This window comes from Pseudophryne corroboree, chromosome 4 (genome assembly GCF_028390025.1).
Source record: "Pseudophryne corroboree isolate aPseCor3 chromosome 4, aPseCor3.hap2, whole genome shotgun sequence".
Classification (NCBI taxonomy): domain Eukaryota; kingdom Metazoa; phylum Chordata; class Amphibia; order Anura; family Myobatrachidae; genus Pseudophryne; species Pseudophryne corroboree.
Genome location: NC_086447.1, coordinates 95,179,059 through 95,195,791, shown reverse-complemented (window position 1 = coordinate 95,195,791; position 16,733 = coordinate 95,179,059). Strand labels below are relative to the sequence as shown.

Genomic DNA, 16,733 nt, shown 5'->3' with positions numbered 1-16,733 from the left:
TGACCCAGAGCCTGAAAAAATTTGCTTACTCAGATACTAAATCGCCAGGACAGGGGGCTACATCACAACCCGACGTCTCAGACTCGGAGGACTCCGACCATTCTCCTTTGACCCGAAAGGATCTCCATCTGCTTTTCCGCGAAATCAAGGAGACTAGGAAATCGGTACAGGCGGAGGTACATACGGCTCTTGCCTCTCTTAAAGCTGACGTTACAGATCTGGGTGACAGGACGGACCACTTAAGAGTCTAAAATGGACGAAGTGGTAGCTTTCCAACAGGGGGTAGAGGATGATGTTCATAACCTAAAGCAAGAAATGCACCTACTCCTGGAACGTCAGGAGGACCAGGATAACCGGGCGCGCCAGAATAATCTTCGCATCCGGGGGGTCCCCGAGGACGTTGATATGTCATCCCTCCCCGTCTACCTCAAGAAACTGTTTGTGCACCTATCGCCCTCAACTCCGGAGGATCAGTTTCTGTTGGATAGGGCCCACAGGGCTCTTCGCCCTCGCTCTCAAGACCAAGCCCAACCCAGGGATGTTATTCTCTGCTGCCATTATTATTCAGCTAAGGAGGACTTGCTTAGGGAGGCCAGAAAGCTTCCCAAGCTGTATTTCCTGGGACATTCCCTTCAAATATTTCAGGACATTGCTCCTAGTACACTACTTAAAAGAAAGGAATTCCGACCCATTACTTTGGCTCTCCGAGACAGTGGCATTCGCTATAGATGGGGTTTCCCCTTTCGCATACTTGTATGGCACCATAACCGCCTCCACTCGGCTAGGGACCTAGCTGAAGCTAAAGGACTCTTACGCAACCTAGGCATTACCCCGTCTCCAACCCTGTCTGAGTCTCTGCAGCGGATGAACGAGGCTCCTTCTGTAGAGGCGACTGACACTCCGAGACGCTCCCTGAACCGAGACTGGTCACGAGTGCCCTCAACACGGAAATCCGCCTCTGCTGGCCCTAACACTTGAGGCCGTCCCTGCTTAAATATTGTTTTATTTTCATCTTATACTGCCTCTACGTGTGTTTATCTTGTTAAGTTGTCATTTCCCTCTGCTTTCGTTCCGACACCGTCCCGGCTCCCCGTGCACAGGGCACAACCATCTAGGCGCTTTAACCTGGGTTAGCCACTGTTATTTTACTAGATACCCCAGGAGATGGTGGGGATTGGGAACAGTTGCTTACTCATATACCCCTTAAATGTAAGTTCCCGGACTCGGGGCACCATGATGAGTGCCCGCTACCCCTGATGCACCCGGCTCGGCCAGGCCGCGTCCCCATAACTGGGTCTTATACCCTAGTCCGGTCGTTGTCACTTAGTGACCCCCTTTGGTTTTCCCCTGACCGGCACGTTTGGCCAGATGTCGTTTCTTCTGGTCTCCAACCTTCCTCTCTTCCCTGTCTTTCCCATGTTTTGTTCCCCCTGTTTCTGTCTCTGTTTTTGTGGTCATATCCTTTTTTTGTCCGTCTATGCAAAACTACTTGCCGTGTATCGTATATATTTACAATGTTTTTGTTCTGGTTTTTTATAGGGTTGCGGTGTCCGGAGGGAGGTGATGAAGCGTTTCGAAACCTGGTCGGCCATGGCTCTTAAAGTTTATTCGCACAACGTTAAAGGTTTGAACAGCCCTAACAAACGCACCAAGCTATTCCTCTCCCTTAAACAGGCCAAGGGTGACTTGGTCTTCCTACAGGAAACCCACTTTAAGAAATCCCTTCACCCTGATTTAAAATCCAAAGCTTACCCCCTTACGTTTCACGCATGTGATGCCACACACAAGAAGAGGGGGGTCTCCACTCTGATAGCTGCCCACCTTACGTTTGAATTGTTGGACAGTCATGCAGATAAATCAGGTAGATGGCTTATTCTTGTTGGGAAACTAAATGATAGCCTATGTACCCTAGTTAATGTCTACGCCCCAAATCAAAATCAAGCTAAATTCTTCGGGAGGCTGAGTGCACATTTGACTAGACTTGGTAGAGGAGAGGTCATAGTTGCCGGAGATTTTAATGAGGTGCTGGATGCCTCCCTGGATAGGTCCTCCCCTCCTCTTTCTCGGTCTCTTAATCGCCCCCGCCCGACCTTGGCATCTCTTGCTTTGCTAGATCTACTGAAACTTCACTTGCTATTTGACTCTTTTAGGCTATCTGAACCACTGACCAGAGACTACACCTTCTTTTCCTCTGTACACAAGTCCTACTCTAGAATTGACATGATCCTACTTAGCCGGGATCTATCCTCTAAATTGAAATCTGCCTGTATTCTTCCTATGATTTGGTCTGACCACTGCCCAATCACTGCCGACCTCCACTCCATCGCCCCACGCCCTCCCCCCGTTTCCTGGCGTCTAAACGATTCCATATTACACAGCCAGGAAGCTACCACCCAGATTAAAGACTGCCTTGCTGACTACTTCCTTCTCAATAATCTCCCGGAGACTTCCCCAACCACTCTGTGGGAGGCGCATAAAGCTGTCCTACGTGGCCATTTGATTAGCCAGGCAGCTAGGCTTAAAAAAACCCGGGAGCTTAGCTTCCTTTCCCTCTCTACTAAACTCCAAGCCCTTGAGCGCCAACATAAACTCTCTCCTACCCCGTCTAATCTAGAGCCCCTGTTAGAAGCTAGGAATGCAATATCACTCTCTCTGTCGGAACGTACGGCAAAGACTCTTCAGAGGCTTAACCAGACCTTCTACGAGAAAGGCGACAAAGCCGATAGAATTCTGGCTTCCCGTCTTAGAGCACAACGATCACGTAATAATATCCTAGCGGTACACACCGAATCTGGCGAAGTCACATATGATCCAGGGGGTATAAACAGGGTGTTCCGGGATTATTACACTAAGCTATATAATTTAAACCCTACTGCCCCAAATCCCGGCCCCCCTGACGCGTTAATCTCAGAATTCTTACGCCGAGCCGATCTCCCTCAACTATCTGACACCGACTCTGTGGAGCTGAATAGAGATATCACAGAGGAAGAAATAACGGCCGTCTTGAGAAACCTTAAATCTTCTAAAGCCCCAGGCCCTGATGGCTTCTCGGCCTCTTACTATAAAAAATTTGCCCCCTTGTTGGTCCCCCATCTCCGGGTATTGTTTAACGCAGTCCTACACGGCACTCCATTCCCAAGCACTATGCTGGAGGCCAGAGTTATAGTCATCCATAAAGAGGGCAGAGATCCACGAAATTGCGCTAATTATCGCCCGATATCCTTATTGAATCTAGACATTAAAATATATGCAAAGATCTTGGCTACCCGCCTTAATGGTGTGCTCTCTGACCTGATACACTATGACCAGGTGGGATTTATCCCAGGACGCCAGGCCAGGGACAACACTAGAAAAGCGATTGACATTATTCATTTGTTGAATAGCAGGCAAACCCCATCTATTATCCTCTTTCTCGACGCTGAGAAGGCGTTCGACCGTATCTCTTGGCCATTCTTATTTCAGACTCTACAGGCGTTCGGGATATCGGCGGAATTTCTGACCGGGGTCTCTGCCCTCTACTCCTCTCCAATAGCAAAGGTCCTTACCAACGGGATACTGTCCCCCTCCTTCCCATTAGCCAATGGGACTAGACAGGGGTGTCCTCTTTCCCCCCTGGTGTTTGCCATGGTCATTGAGCCATTGGCAGCTATGATAAGAAAGTCCGGTAGTGTTCGGGGAGTACAGGTGGGCTCACAGGAGTCTAAGATCTCGCTCTTCGCCGACGATGTACTACTATCTCTCACTCAGCCGCAGTCTTCCCTCTCCGCCCTATATAGGATTATAGAGGAATATGGTTCCCTGTCAGGCTATAAAATAAATTATACTAAATCTGAAGCCATGTTACTTCATGTACCTGGAGACCTCAAACGCTCCCTGCAGTACTCCTATGACCTTCGTTGGCAGACCAATAAGATTAAGTACCTAGGTATTTATATTACCTCTCATTATAATTCCCTCTACTCTGAAAATTTCCCGCGGTTACTGACCAAGATCAAATCGGATTTGGCAAGATGGAGGACACACATCATATCCTGGCTGGGTAGGATTATTGCCCTCAAAATGACAGTTATGCCACAACTTCTATATCTCTTCCAAACTCTACCTGTGAGGGTGCCAGAGAAGGTCCTCAGAGATGCACAGGCCTCATTTGTGAAGTTTGTATGGAACGACAAACCCCCACGGATTGCCTTCACCGTGCTTCGGCTCCCCCGCTCCGAGGGGGGTCGAGGATTTCCCGATGTCAAATTCTATTATCTGGCTAGCCATTTAAGTCAAATGGTGGCCTCATTTGCACCCCGCGGCTGTATCGCCTGGGTCGATCTTACTGCAGTTTCTATGGGAATCCGTTCACTGGCTTCGCTGTGGGGCCTGGGCAAATCACACCTGCTGGCACTCAGAAACACTTCTCCCCCCCCCTTAAATTTCACCTATCTACCTGGCACAAATCTCTTGCGAAATATCATTTGTCCTCCTCACACTCCCCTCTTACACCCCTCTGGGACAACCCGGATTTTCCCGCTAGGGTCCCTCCCCGTAAGTTCACATCCTGGTTTAATGCCCGGATCCTTGTGGCCCACGACCTATCCCTACACGGCCATTGGATGTCAATAGACGATATTAAATCCAAATTCCCCTCACTGTCCCCTCCCTTCTTTGAATATTTTCAACTTCGTCATTTCCTCCTCTCCCTGCCTCAGGCCGACGCTCAACGGGACCTTACTCCCTTTGAGTCTTTATGTCTTGCAAAACCCATAAGCAGAGGCCTAATCTCGCAAATATATACCATGTTGGTTGGGACCTCCTCTGGACCGCAGACCCGCCATGAACGGGAGTGGGAAAGGGACCTGGTTCCCCCCCCCTGACGAAGCCTGTTGGGAAGAGGTACGGGAGGGCATCGCTAAAAGCTCTATTTCTACCCGACTCAAGGAGACATCCTATAAATTGTATTATCGGTGGTACTATACCCCAGACAAACTATCTCGGATGTTCCCCTCTGCAATCCCGGTCTGCTGGCGGGGATGCGGTCAACGTGGTACTCTCCTCCATATTTGGTGGACCTGCCCGCGTATTGTTAACTACTGGAAAAAAGTACTTGACATACTGAACTCGTTAGCCGGGCTTAAGCTCACATTGGACCCATGGATGTTTCTACTGGCCCGCCCACACCCAGACCTTGACCCCCTACTGAATAAATTATTTTCCCATATATTAGTAGCGGCTAAATCTTTAATAGCTAAAAATTGGAAAACCACTGCCCCTCCCACGATACCAGCCCTGAATAACTATATCTGGTTCGTAGCTAATATGGAAAAAATCACTTATTACCTGCATGACTGTCCCCACAAATTTGAGCTCGTTTGGGGTCCCTGGTTCACCGCGATGTCTACTCCACTATGAGATCCAAACCATGCCTTTGACCCCGCTTGACTGGCCTCCGACCGGGTTGCACCCGAGCCCTCCCTCCGGGCGCCGCCCCGCCCTTCCAGATTTCTTTTGGATTTGCACTGTTACGTAACCCACAGGTATGCTTATAGTGTTTAGCGTATATACTATCCATGGATATGTCAGATGTTTTGCTTCTAATGTAGCATAGAACGGCTCTGTTGTCCCTTTTCTCTCCCTTTCTCCTTGTTTCCCCCCCTCCCCCTTTCTCATTACCCCCTGACGTTCCTGTTTTCTCCATGTATATGCTCCCCATCTGGGGAGAAATTTTGTTTACCTGTTTAACTATGCACAAATTATTTGAAAAACTGACGCCATGAAGACTGCAATTCATATTGTATTATGCTACTGTTTTTGTATCATGTATTGTGGCTTTTTCAGTCTTTCTTGGTGTAAATAAAATGATTAAAAAAAAAAAACTTGACCTGTACCCAGTGGCGTCACAAAGTAGTTGCGACCCACAACCAGGTGACACCAAAGGGGTGACACCACCGAGGGGTGACACCAAAATGCCGGCGCCTGCTCAATGAAGGAGCAGAGTGCTGGACTGTTACATTGTGTGTAGCTCTCGGCTCCTGTCACTGTGTAGGAGCCGGCACTGCAGAAACAGCACTCCGCGGGAGGCAGCCCGCACCTCCCGAACCACCAAGTGACAAAAAACGGGAGTCAGTACGCGAAGCCCCGCCCACTTCACAGGAAACCAGGCCCCTTTTCTGCCGTCGCCGTAACGGGTGTCCACAACGTAAGTGACGCCTCTGCCTGTACCCCCTAAGAGAGAGAACTTTTAGTTTATTTCCCAATGCCCAAGACAAAACCACTATATGTCTTTGCTGTGTTTCGTTATTATCTTTGACAAAATGTTATCCCTTTTTGTAACTTGATATTCTTAAATCCAGAGAAGTATTCTTATAGTTAACGCACTGGGCTTTTTTCCACTTTTACTTTTTGTTATACTCCTCAATTCCTTTAGCTGAAACTTGGGGATCAGTACTAAATCCCTCTGGACGTGATCCCGGCGGTCGAAATACCGACGCCGGAATCCCGACCACAGAATCCCAACAGGGGTGGCGAGCGAAGCGCAGCCCCTTGCGGGTTCGCTTCGCTCGGCACACTATTTTATTCTCCCTCTATGGGTGCCGTGGACACCCACGGAGGGAGAATACGTCGGGATTGCGGCGGTTGGTATTTCGACCGCCGGGAACCCGTTCAGCGGGATATTGACCGCATCCCGAAACTTGGGCGGTCTTTTTCTAAAGGAATCTAGATTTTAAAAAAAGCCAAGTCATGTAACGTCACACATGAACAGTGCGCATCGGAGGGCATTTAAAGCAGATGCGTTGTGACAATATGTAATGGTACCCACACATTGCAGATCACCACAAAAGCAGAAGAACCAGATCTGTGAGCGATGAGGTCACATGCATGCAGGACGAAACATGACAACCCAAGATTCAACCAAGTAAGCACTTCCAGGTCAGATAATGATCTCACTCATGCGCCAGGGTCACTGAGTCACATGATTTGCTCCCTCACACGTATGGTCTACCTTTTTAATCACAAATACACCGGATGAGTACGGCCACGCTAAATCACTGCCACACCCTAGAAACCCCCACAGTGTGAGGTAAAATACACACACGAAAGGTAATTACATAGGAAATAAGTGAAGGTGTGTGCTGAAAAGAACCTTTATACGTAAATGGAGTCTTTACTCTGATGTTCTCCAGACTCTGACAAAGCAGAGGTGGAACTTACCCTGAAGATTTAGGCTATATTTGATAATCAATGTCCTCAACAAAAGGAAGAACACACACTATGGGGTATATTTACTGAAGGTCGTTTTGCATTGATTTTTAAAAACGATGAACATCAACCTAAACCAATCTGTTAAAAAAAAATGTGTTATAGCCCCTGAAAAGCCCTTCCCATATAACAGAGGTGGCCAGTGCACACCCAGACTAAAAGTAGTAGATGGCCATCGTGCAAGCATTATTGCATCCCAGTAACAGAGATGGAGGTCACATGAGCGCTCACGTATGTCCAATCAATGGAAGGCTCCCATGAGTACTCGCGTTTCCCCAGAGCATCCGAGTCCTTATTGGTTCATGAACAACAGACTAGGGTCACATGGTCACTCACCTGTTCACGAGCTGATCAAACAGCAAGCTCTGGTTCAAACTTTCGAATTGGCTACTCTTTGATCTGCAGCTTCTTCTGACCTCGCGACCGCCATTAATGCAGGAATGGTCACCATTACCTTCCTTCTCTGTGTGGCAGGGATGGCTTCTAAGAGCTAATGTGAAACAAACGCCATCATTATTAGTTCTGGACCGCTACATCAGACGTGGTATCACTTAAAAAGGAAAGGACAGTACTTCTCTCGCTGCAGAAGTCCCTAGCTACAAACAAGATTACTTTACAACTTGCTTCTAATTAAGGGGCAGATGTTTTAACCTGAAGAAAGCATAAGGAAGTGATAAACCATTGATAAGTGCAAGGTGATAAACGCACCAGCCAATCAGCTCCAATATGCAAATTTACATATTGGAGCCGATTGGCTGGTGCCTTTATCACCTTGCACTCATCACTGGTTTATCACTTCCTTATGCCCTGTCCAGGTTAATATATCTGCCCCTATATGTGTAGCAATGTGTGTTAAACAAAGCATCAACTCAACGTGATTTAGCCCTTGTAAAAACCTCCACAGGGGTCAAATAACAAATTGGCTGTAAGGAGAAGTGGAGGACACCAGAAAGAAATATTGTGCCACACCCACCCTGCAGTCTACCAGTTGGATAGTCATGTTCTACAAGTGAACAAAGAGCTGAAGTAAACAACCCAGCAAATGTTCAATTTACTGAAGCGTAATCACCACCAAAGGTTGTGATGGCGGGGTTGGGGGCAAAGACTAAGGAGTAACATTAAGCCCACCCTCCGGAGGCTGGGCACTCTACAAGAAGAGGGAGGCAAGAGAGGAGACATCATGAAGAGAGTGTAGTATGGTATGCCGGCGCCGGAATCCAGACCGCCGGCATACCAATTGCTGGGCGAGCGCAAAAGTTCACCACGCTGCGGGCATCGGTGGCGCACGTTTCTCCCTCCAGGGGGGGTCGTGGACCCTCAAGAGGGAGAAAAGGTGTCTGTATGCCGGGTGTCAGGATTCCGGCGCCGGTATACTGTGCGCCGGGATCCCAACAGCCGGCAAACCGAAGACCAGCCCATGAGGGCAGTGTGGGGAAAAGCCTGCAAAGTGGGATGCAACTCCCCTGTGTCCACTAAGCGGCTGGAGGGGAAGGCAGTTTATGGCAACTGCTGCAAAAAAGTGGATTGGCCCACAGAGGTTGCAATAATGTACCGATGGAACGTTTGCTGTAAGTAGGAATCCCCACACTACATTATCTCAAATATGTAGAACTTATAAGTTCCAGAGTCACACATTATATCATATATACAAGTGTATTCTTCTTTTACGTATCATATAATATCTTTATCTACGTAATAGCTACTATATGTTTAGAAACAAATTCCAAAGATTTTTTCGGAGCATCTGCTAGATGAGAAGCAGTCAGTATACAATACTCACATAAACTGCTGTGGCTGTTTGGTAATGTAGCACCAGACTGAGACAATAACCTATAAAACAGAGAACAAAGTGAATGAAAGTCAGAGCCCAGTCACCCATGTCTATAATGTAGTATAATGTATATCCTAGGTGAGGAGCACAGCGCACAGGCCGTGCCATACACTACCATGCTCTCATCGCTGCTGCCGGCACTGTGCACCAATAACACGCCAGGTGTAGGAGAGAGTCATGTATGCTGAACCCCAGGGTAAGTGGCAGGGTACACCAATAAGATGTCATATGGATGGTATTAACGAACTAAATATTAAGGCGGCCACCATTAGCTGTCACTCAGCCGCTGTCCCCCACTGATGCAGGAGGAGCACCAGCTGTCTGTAATGTTGGAATGTAATATCCACCTTAATAACAGATGCTGTGAGATGTCAGGCTCAAAACTAGATACACATCCGGTTAAGTTATAATGGGAATGTATTCTATACAGGCGACACTGTAGTCCATCAATTTTAACATGGTGTAAAACCGGTGTACCCATAAAGAGTAGTAACATACTGAAATAGGTGTAATAAACCCAAGTGCAAAACGACCAATTTAAAACAAAATAGTGTCTTCACTATGCACCTCTACAAAAGATGTAAGATACAAGGAACAAAGGCAAGTCTGCAACGTTACCATGCTTCTCAGATAGGGCACTGTGGACTTTGCATGCAACAACTGCAGTCTACTTCTGGCTGTCTTCAATCATTGATAATATGTGGTGGAAAGTCAGGTTACCATGGAAAATGTTACTTTATCTAGACAACAGGGCCTATTCGGCTGTTCGGGATCCCTCAAGACCATTCCCAACTTTTACATGCAAGTAATTTCCTTCAAAATGCAATGTAGAGGGAAGGCGTTCTCTTTACTTTAAAAATAGGATTTTGGTACTTACCAGGTAAATCCTTTTCTTTGAATCCATAGGGGGCACTGGAGTACTCTTGGGGATATGGACGTCTTCCGCAGGAACAGGGCACTGAATATTTAAATTTAGAACACTCCACCCCTCCATATCCCAGAGTACCTCAGTGTTTTTTACTGAGCCGAACAGGAGCTAGAGAGAGGTTGACCATGGAGAATTACAAATAACATAACGGACAACAATGAAGTTGACACATAACGTTACTGACATCTAAACAGTTGACACCATAACCGATAGAACTTGATAATTTGAACCAGTCGGTGAGAGTATGTTACCATAAGATCTCTGAAATTACCACAAACCAGGTAAACTGCTCTGGGTGGGCGTCCAGTGCCCCCTATGGATTCAAAGAAAAGGATTTACCTGGTAAGCACCAAAATCCTATTTTCTTTTTCATCCACTAGGGGTCACTGGAGTACTCTTGGGATGTACCAAAGCTTCACCGTGGGCGGGAGAGCTGTTTGGCACCTGTAACACTAGGCGGCCAAAGCTAGATGCTGATGCCGCAAACGTATCAAACTTGTAAAAGCGCACAAAACGTGTGCACTGATGAGCATGTAGCCGCACGGCAAAGCTGCGTCGTAGAAGCTCCACGGCCAGCTGTCCATGAAGTTACCACAGAACGTGTGGAATGAGCTGTTACTGATGTAGGCGGCTGTAACCCAGCATGAAGGTAAGCCAGTGTTCGCAAAAACGCGCTATAGCGCGTTTTTTACCCGGTATTGATGTTCAGGGACTCACATTTCCAACATGCGTGAGTCCTCTGGGACGCGCTCCGCTGCAGCCAATCCCTAGCCTGGCAGATTGATTGGCGCGGCGGCCAGGCGCCAGGCTTTAAAAAGAGGAGGTGGAGCCTTGCAAGTCAGGACATGACAGCGCAGCTCCGTGGCAGCGATCTTCTGTGACAGTGGGTAACCCGCGGCTGGGGAGGGGGTTTGGCTTCCGAGTGCTGCCAGTGGTCCGTGGCCGGGAAGAAGGGAGTCGGGTGCTCCGCGATCTCACGGTAGATATTTGCTTTAAGCTGTTTAAGTGGCGTGGGGAGAGGGGGGCTGTCTGTTCCCGCGGTGGGGGCTGGTTCAGGGACGGCACTACAACGAGTCTCTTGGACTCATTAAATGCCGCGAACAGCGCTGCGCCTGTTCGCCCGCCCACCACCAGTGCCCCAGAGCCCGTGTGTTAAGACCAGCACTGCACAGCCAGTCACTCACTCGTGTCCTGTCTCCCGACCAGTAAAAGGTCCGCTCTCCTTCTCCTCCGTACCTATTTTACTAATCTAAACTCCACTCTATTGCTGCTGAGACAGACACCGGGCTGGAAGGGGAGGACAGGGGCCGCTCTCTCAGCCCTTGCCTACTTCTATTACAGCCCTGCATACCTCCCAACTTTCAAAATTGTCAAAAGGGACTTCCGCGCCGAAAAGGGGCGTGTCTACATAAAAATGGGCGTGGCTTTGCATAAAGGGGCGTGGCCTCACGGCAATTCCGCGATCGCGAGCCACGGCCCCATTCTTGTTACTATGGGGGCATGGCCAGCGCTCAGTGAGCTGCTGGCATGCCCCCAGTACCTCCATGAATAGACGCTGTGTGCGCATGCGCACAGCGTCTATTCACTCGGCTCTGCTGCGAGTGCAAAAGCCTCCCAAATGTCCCCCCCACCACCGCGGGACACTGCTGGCCACGGGTGGGACAGCGGGACTGTCCCGCAAAAAATTGGGACAGTTGGGATGTATGCCCCTGTCCTGACCGTCCCCGGCTCCAAAAGTCTGTGGGAGGAATTTGCAGAGGCACTGGCAGTCGTGTCCATACACCACTGACTTCAAGCAATGACTACACCACTGACTACAAGCCCCTCTCTCAAACACTCCCTTTCCTCTGCCTCCATCTATCCCCTCTCTCGATCTCCACCCTTTCTCTCTCGCTCTGTCCGTCTCGTTCCCTCTCTCTCTCCGTCTCGTTCTCTCTCTCTCCGTCTCGTTCTCTCTCTCTCTCCGTCTCGTTCTCTCTCTCTCTCTCTCCGTCTCGTTCTCTCTCTCTCTCTCCGTCTCGTTCTCTCTCTCTCTCTGTCCGTCTCGTTCCCTCTCCCTCCCCCTCTCTCTCTCGTTCCCTCTCTCTCTCTGTCCGTCTCGTTCCCTCTCCCTCCCGCTCTCTCTCTCGTTCCCTCTCTCTCTGGCCATCTCGTTCCCTCTCTCTCTCTGTGTCTCATTCCCTCCCTCTCTCTCTCTCTGTCCGTCTCCTCGTTCCCTCTCTCTCTGTCCGTCTCCTCGTTCCCTCTCTCTCTGTGTCTCTCTCTCTCTCTGTCTCCTCGCTCTCTCTCTCTCCGTCTCCTCGCTCTCTCTCTCTCTGTCCGCCTCCTCGCTCTCTCTCTCTGTCCGCCTCCTCGCTCTCTCTCTCTCTCTCTGTCCGTCTCCTCGCTCTCTCTCTCTGTCCGTCTCCTCGCTCTCTCTCTCTCTCTGTCCGTCTCCTCGCTCTCTCTCTCTGTCCGTCTCCTCGCTCTCTCTCTGTCCGTCTCCTCGCTCTCTCTCTCTGTCCGTCTCCTCGCTCTCTCTCTCTTTCTGTCCGTCTCCTCGCTCTCTCTCTCTCTCTTTCTGTCCGTCTCCTCGCTCTCTCTCTCTCTCTGTCCGTCTCCTCGCTCTCTCTCTCTCTCTCTCTGTCCGTCTCCTCGCTCTCTCTGTCCGTCTCCTCTCTCTCTCTCTGTCCGTCTCCGCTCTCTCTCTCTCTCTCTGTCCGCCTCCTCGCTCTCTCTCTCTGTCCGCCTCCTCGCTCTCTCTCTCTCTGTCCGCCTCCTCGCTCTCTCTCTCTCTCTCTGTCCGTCTCCTCGCTCTCTCTCTCTCTGTCCGTCTCCTCGCTCTCTCTCTCTCTGTCCGTCTCCTCGCTCTCTCTCTCTCTCTCTGTCCGTCTCCTCGCTCTCTCTCTCTCTCTGTCCGTCTCCTCTCTCTCTCTGTCCGTCTCCTCGCTCTCTCTCTCTCTGTCCGTCTCCTCTCTCTCTCTCTCTCTCTCTCTCTGTCCGTCTCCTCGCTCTCTCTCTCTTTCTGTCCGTCTCCTCGCTCTCTCTCTCTCTTTCTGTCCGTCTCATCGCTCTCTCTCTCTCTTTCTGTCCGTCTCCTCGCTCTCTCTCTCTCTTTCTGTCCGTCTCCTCGCTCTCTCTCTCTCTTTCTGTCCGTCTCCTCGCTCTCTCTCTCTTTCTGTCCGTCTCCTCGCTCTCTCTCTCTCTTTCTGTCCGTCTCCTCGCTCTCTCTCTCTCTTTCTGTCCGTCTCCTCGCTCTCTCTCTCTTTCTGTCCGTCTCCTCGCTCTCTCTCTCTCTTTCTGTCCGTCTCCTCGCTCTCTCTCTCTCTCTCTCTGTCCGTCTCCTCGCTCTCTCTCTCTCTGTCCGTCCGTCTCCTCGCTCTCTCTCTGTCCGTCTCCTCGCTCTCTCTCTCTCTCTCCGTCTCCTCGTTCCCTCTCTCTCTCTGTCCGTCTCCTCGTTCCCTCTCTCTCTCTGTCCGTCTCCTCGTTCCCTCTCTCTCTCTCTGTCCGTCTCCTCGTTCCCTCTCTCTCTCTGTCCGTCTCCTCGTTCCCTCTCTCTCTCTGTCCGTCTCCTCGTTCCCTCTCTCTCTCTGTCCGTCTCCTCGTTCCCTCTCTCTCTCTGTCCGTCTCCTCGTTCCCTCTCTCTCTCTGTCCGTCTCCTCGTTCCCTCTCTCTCTCTGTCCGTCTCCTCGTTCCCTCTCTCTCTCTGTCCGTCTCCTCGTTCCCTCTCTCTCTCTCTCTCTGTCCGTCTCCTCGTTCCCTCTCTCTCTCTCTCTCTCTCTGTCCGTCTCCTCGTTCCCTCTCTCTCTCTCTCTCTGTCCGTCTCCTCGTTCCCTCTCTCTCTCTCTCTCTGTCCGTCTCCTCGTTCCCTCTCTCGCTCTCTCTCTGTCCGTCTCCTCGCTCTCTCGCTCTCTCTGTCTGTCCGTCTCCTCGCTCTCTCTCTCTCTCCGTCTCCTCGTTCCCTCTCTCTCTCGTCCGTCTCCTCGTTCCCCCTCTCTCTCTGTCCGTCTCCTCGTTCCCCCCCTCTCTCTGTCCGTCTCCTCGTTCCCCCCCCTCTCTCTGTCCGTCTCCTCGTTCCCCCCCTCTCTCTGTCCGTCTCCTCGTTCCCCCCCTCTCTCTGTCCGTCTCCTCGTTCCCCCCCCTCTCTCTGTCCGTCTCCTCGTTCCCCCCCCCTCTCTCTGTCCGTCTCCTCGTTCCCCCTCTCTCTCTCTGTCAGTCTCCTCGCTCGCTCTCTCTCTGTCCGTCTCCTCGCTCGCTCTCTCTCTGTCCGTCCGTCTCCTCGCTCTCTCTGTCCGTCTCCTCGTTCCCTCTCTCTCTCGTCCGTCTCCTCGTTCCCCCTCTCTCTCTGTCCGTCTCCTCGTTCCCTCTCTCTCTTTCGTTCCCTCTCTCTCTCTCTGCCCGTCTCGTTCCCTCTCTGTCTCCCCACCTCTCTCTCTCTGTCCGTCTCGTTCCCTCTCTGTCTCCCCACCTCTCTCTCTGTCCGTCTCTCTTCTTCTCTGTCTCCCCCCTCAGTCAGTTTCTCTATTCCCCCTACAGCCCCCCTCTCTCTTCCCCCTACACCCACCTCACTCTCTTCCCACCATAGTCACTGATTGCAAAATATGCGCTATATCGCGTTTTACGCACTACAAGCAGAGAGGTCTCTGAGTGACCAGTGTGTCTCTGCTAATAATACTGTTTCAGTGCCTCTCTTGCCATCAAATCACCACTGGTAGCTTCTCCCCATTCAATCGCGCTGCCCGCAGCTTCTCCCCGTTTAAAATGTATAACGTGATCTGCCTGGCTCAGTGGTTGTATAGGTGGTTCTACCTGGTGCAATGTATATAACGTGCTCTGCCTGGCGCAATGTATATAACGTGCTCTGCCTGGCACAATGTATATAACGTGCTCTGTCTGTCGCAAAGTGTATAACGTGCTCTGTCTGTCGCAAAGTGTATAACGTGCTCTGTCTGTCGCAAAGTGTATAACGTGCTCTGTCTGTCGCAAAGTGTATAACGTGCTCTGCCTGTCGCAATGTATATAATGTACTCTGCCTGGCGCAATGTATATAACGTACTCTGCCTGGCGCAATGTGTATAACGTGCTCTGCCAGGCGCAATGTGTATAACGTGCTCTGCCAGGCGCAATGTGTATAGCGTGCTCTGCCTGGCGCAAAGTGTATAGCGTGCTCTGCCTGGCGCAAAGTGTATAGCGTGCTCTGCCTGGCGCAAAGTGTATAGCGTGCTCTGCCTGGCGCAAAGTGTATAGCGTGCTCTGTCTGGCACAATGTGTATAACGTGCTCTACCTGGCACAATGTGTATAGGTGGTTCTGCTTGGTGCAATGTCTATAATGTGCTCTACCTGGTGCAATGCGTATAATGTGCTCTGCCTGGCGCAGTGTGTATAGGAGGTTCTACCTGGTGCAATGTGTATAAGCGGCACTACTGTGTGGTGTAATGTGAATTGCCACTATTGTGGCCAAGCCCCTTCCCCACAAAGCCAGACGCCTAAGTTTGTTTTGTTGTTGTGTTTTTATATTTGAATAATTAATAAGAACCTTCATTCCGATGGGACCCACAAAAGGACAGTTAGGACCCCAATTTTTAAAAGTGAGGGGTCCCTGGGACCCACTTTGTTTTCGTCTCAGCGCAATCACTGTAAGCCTGACGTATAGTCAGTTTTATCCATCTGGATATGGTCTGCTTAGAAGCTGGCCAACCCATCTTGGCAGCATCATAGAGAACAAACAACGTATCCGTCTTATGAACTGTACATGTTCAGGACACATAAACGCGTAATGCGAGTACCACATCCAGAGTTCCAGACTGTCCTGTTAACACAGGAACTACTATTGGTTAATTGATGTGAAAAAATGACACTACCTTTGGTAAGAAAGCGGGATTCGTCCGAAGTTCCGCTCTGTCATCATGAAAAACCAAATACGGTGGCTTGCATGACAAGGCACCCAAATCTGAAACACGCCTTGCCGAAGCTAAGGCTAGGAGAAAAAATGTTTTCCAAGTGAGAAACTTAATATCCACTTGTTGTAAGGGTTCAAAATATGAAGACTGTAAGATCTCTAAAACCAGATTCAAGTCCCATGGCGCTGTAGGTGGAATGAATGGAGGCTGTACTCTGAGGACACCTTGCAGAAAAGTGTGTACAGACGGCAATAGAGCCAATCGCCTTTGAAAGTAAATTGACAAAGCAGATACCTGCACCTTTAGTGTAGATAAACGCAGTCCTCCATCTAACCCCGTCTGTAGAAATAACAAAAGACGGGATAACTTGAAAGATGATAACGGAAACTTCCGAGCTTCACACCAACCTATATAGGCACGCCAAATTCTGTAATAATGAGCTGCCGTAACCGGCTTCCTAGCTCGTAACATGGTTGGTATAACAGATTCTGGAATGCCCTCTCTTCTTAAGAGTGCGGTCTCAATAGCCACCCCGTCAAACGCAGCCGCGCTAAATCGGGATAAAGGAACGGACCCTGTTGTAACTAGTCCGGACGTAGTGGGAGCGGCCAAGGATCGTCTGCGAGTAGTCCACGGAGATCCGAGAACCAAGCTCTCCGAGGCAATGAGGCGCCACTAGTATGACTGTGACCGACTCTCTTTTGATCGTTTTAGCAACAGAGGGAGCAGCGGAAACGGTGGAAACAGATACACTAGGCTGTACGGCCAAGCGATTGTGCGTGGTTCCAGACATCTTTAAGCGTAGTAGCAGTTGGCACTGGTATGGTTAATTTCTTTGTAAGTTTCGAC

General features: G+C 50.0%; 1 protein-coding gene across 4 annotated transcripts in view; it reads right to left on the bottom strand.

Annotated features, from left to right (window-relative positions):
• Nucleotides 1-16,733, bottom strand: part of ATAD2B (ATPase family AAA domain containing 2B) — a 204,523-nt gene that overhangs the window by 151,233 nt on the left and 36,557 nt on the right. For all 4 annotated transcript variants that reach the window (XM_063915299.1, XM_063915300.1, XM_063915301.1 and 1 more), the window contains exons 3-4: nucleotides 9,026-9,075; nucleotides 7,582-7,735 (exon numbers count right to left, since the gene is read on the bottom strand). In XM_063915299.1, coding sequence (XP_063771369.1) covers nucleotides 7,582-7,735; nucleotides 9,026-9,075 — 204 coding nt within the window. The remainder of the gene's footprint in view (nucleotides 1-7,581; nucleotides 7,736-9,025; nucleotides 9,076-16,733) is intronic.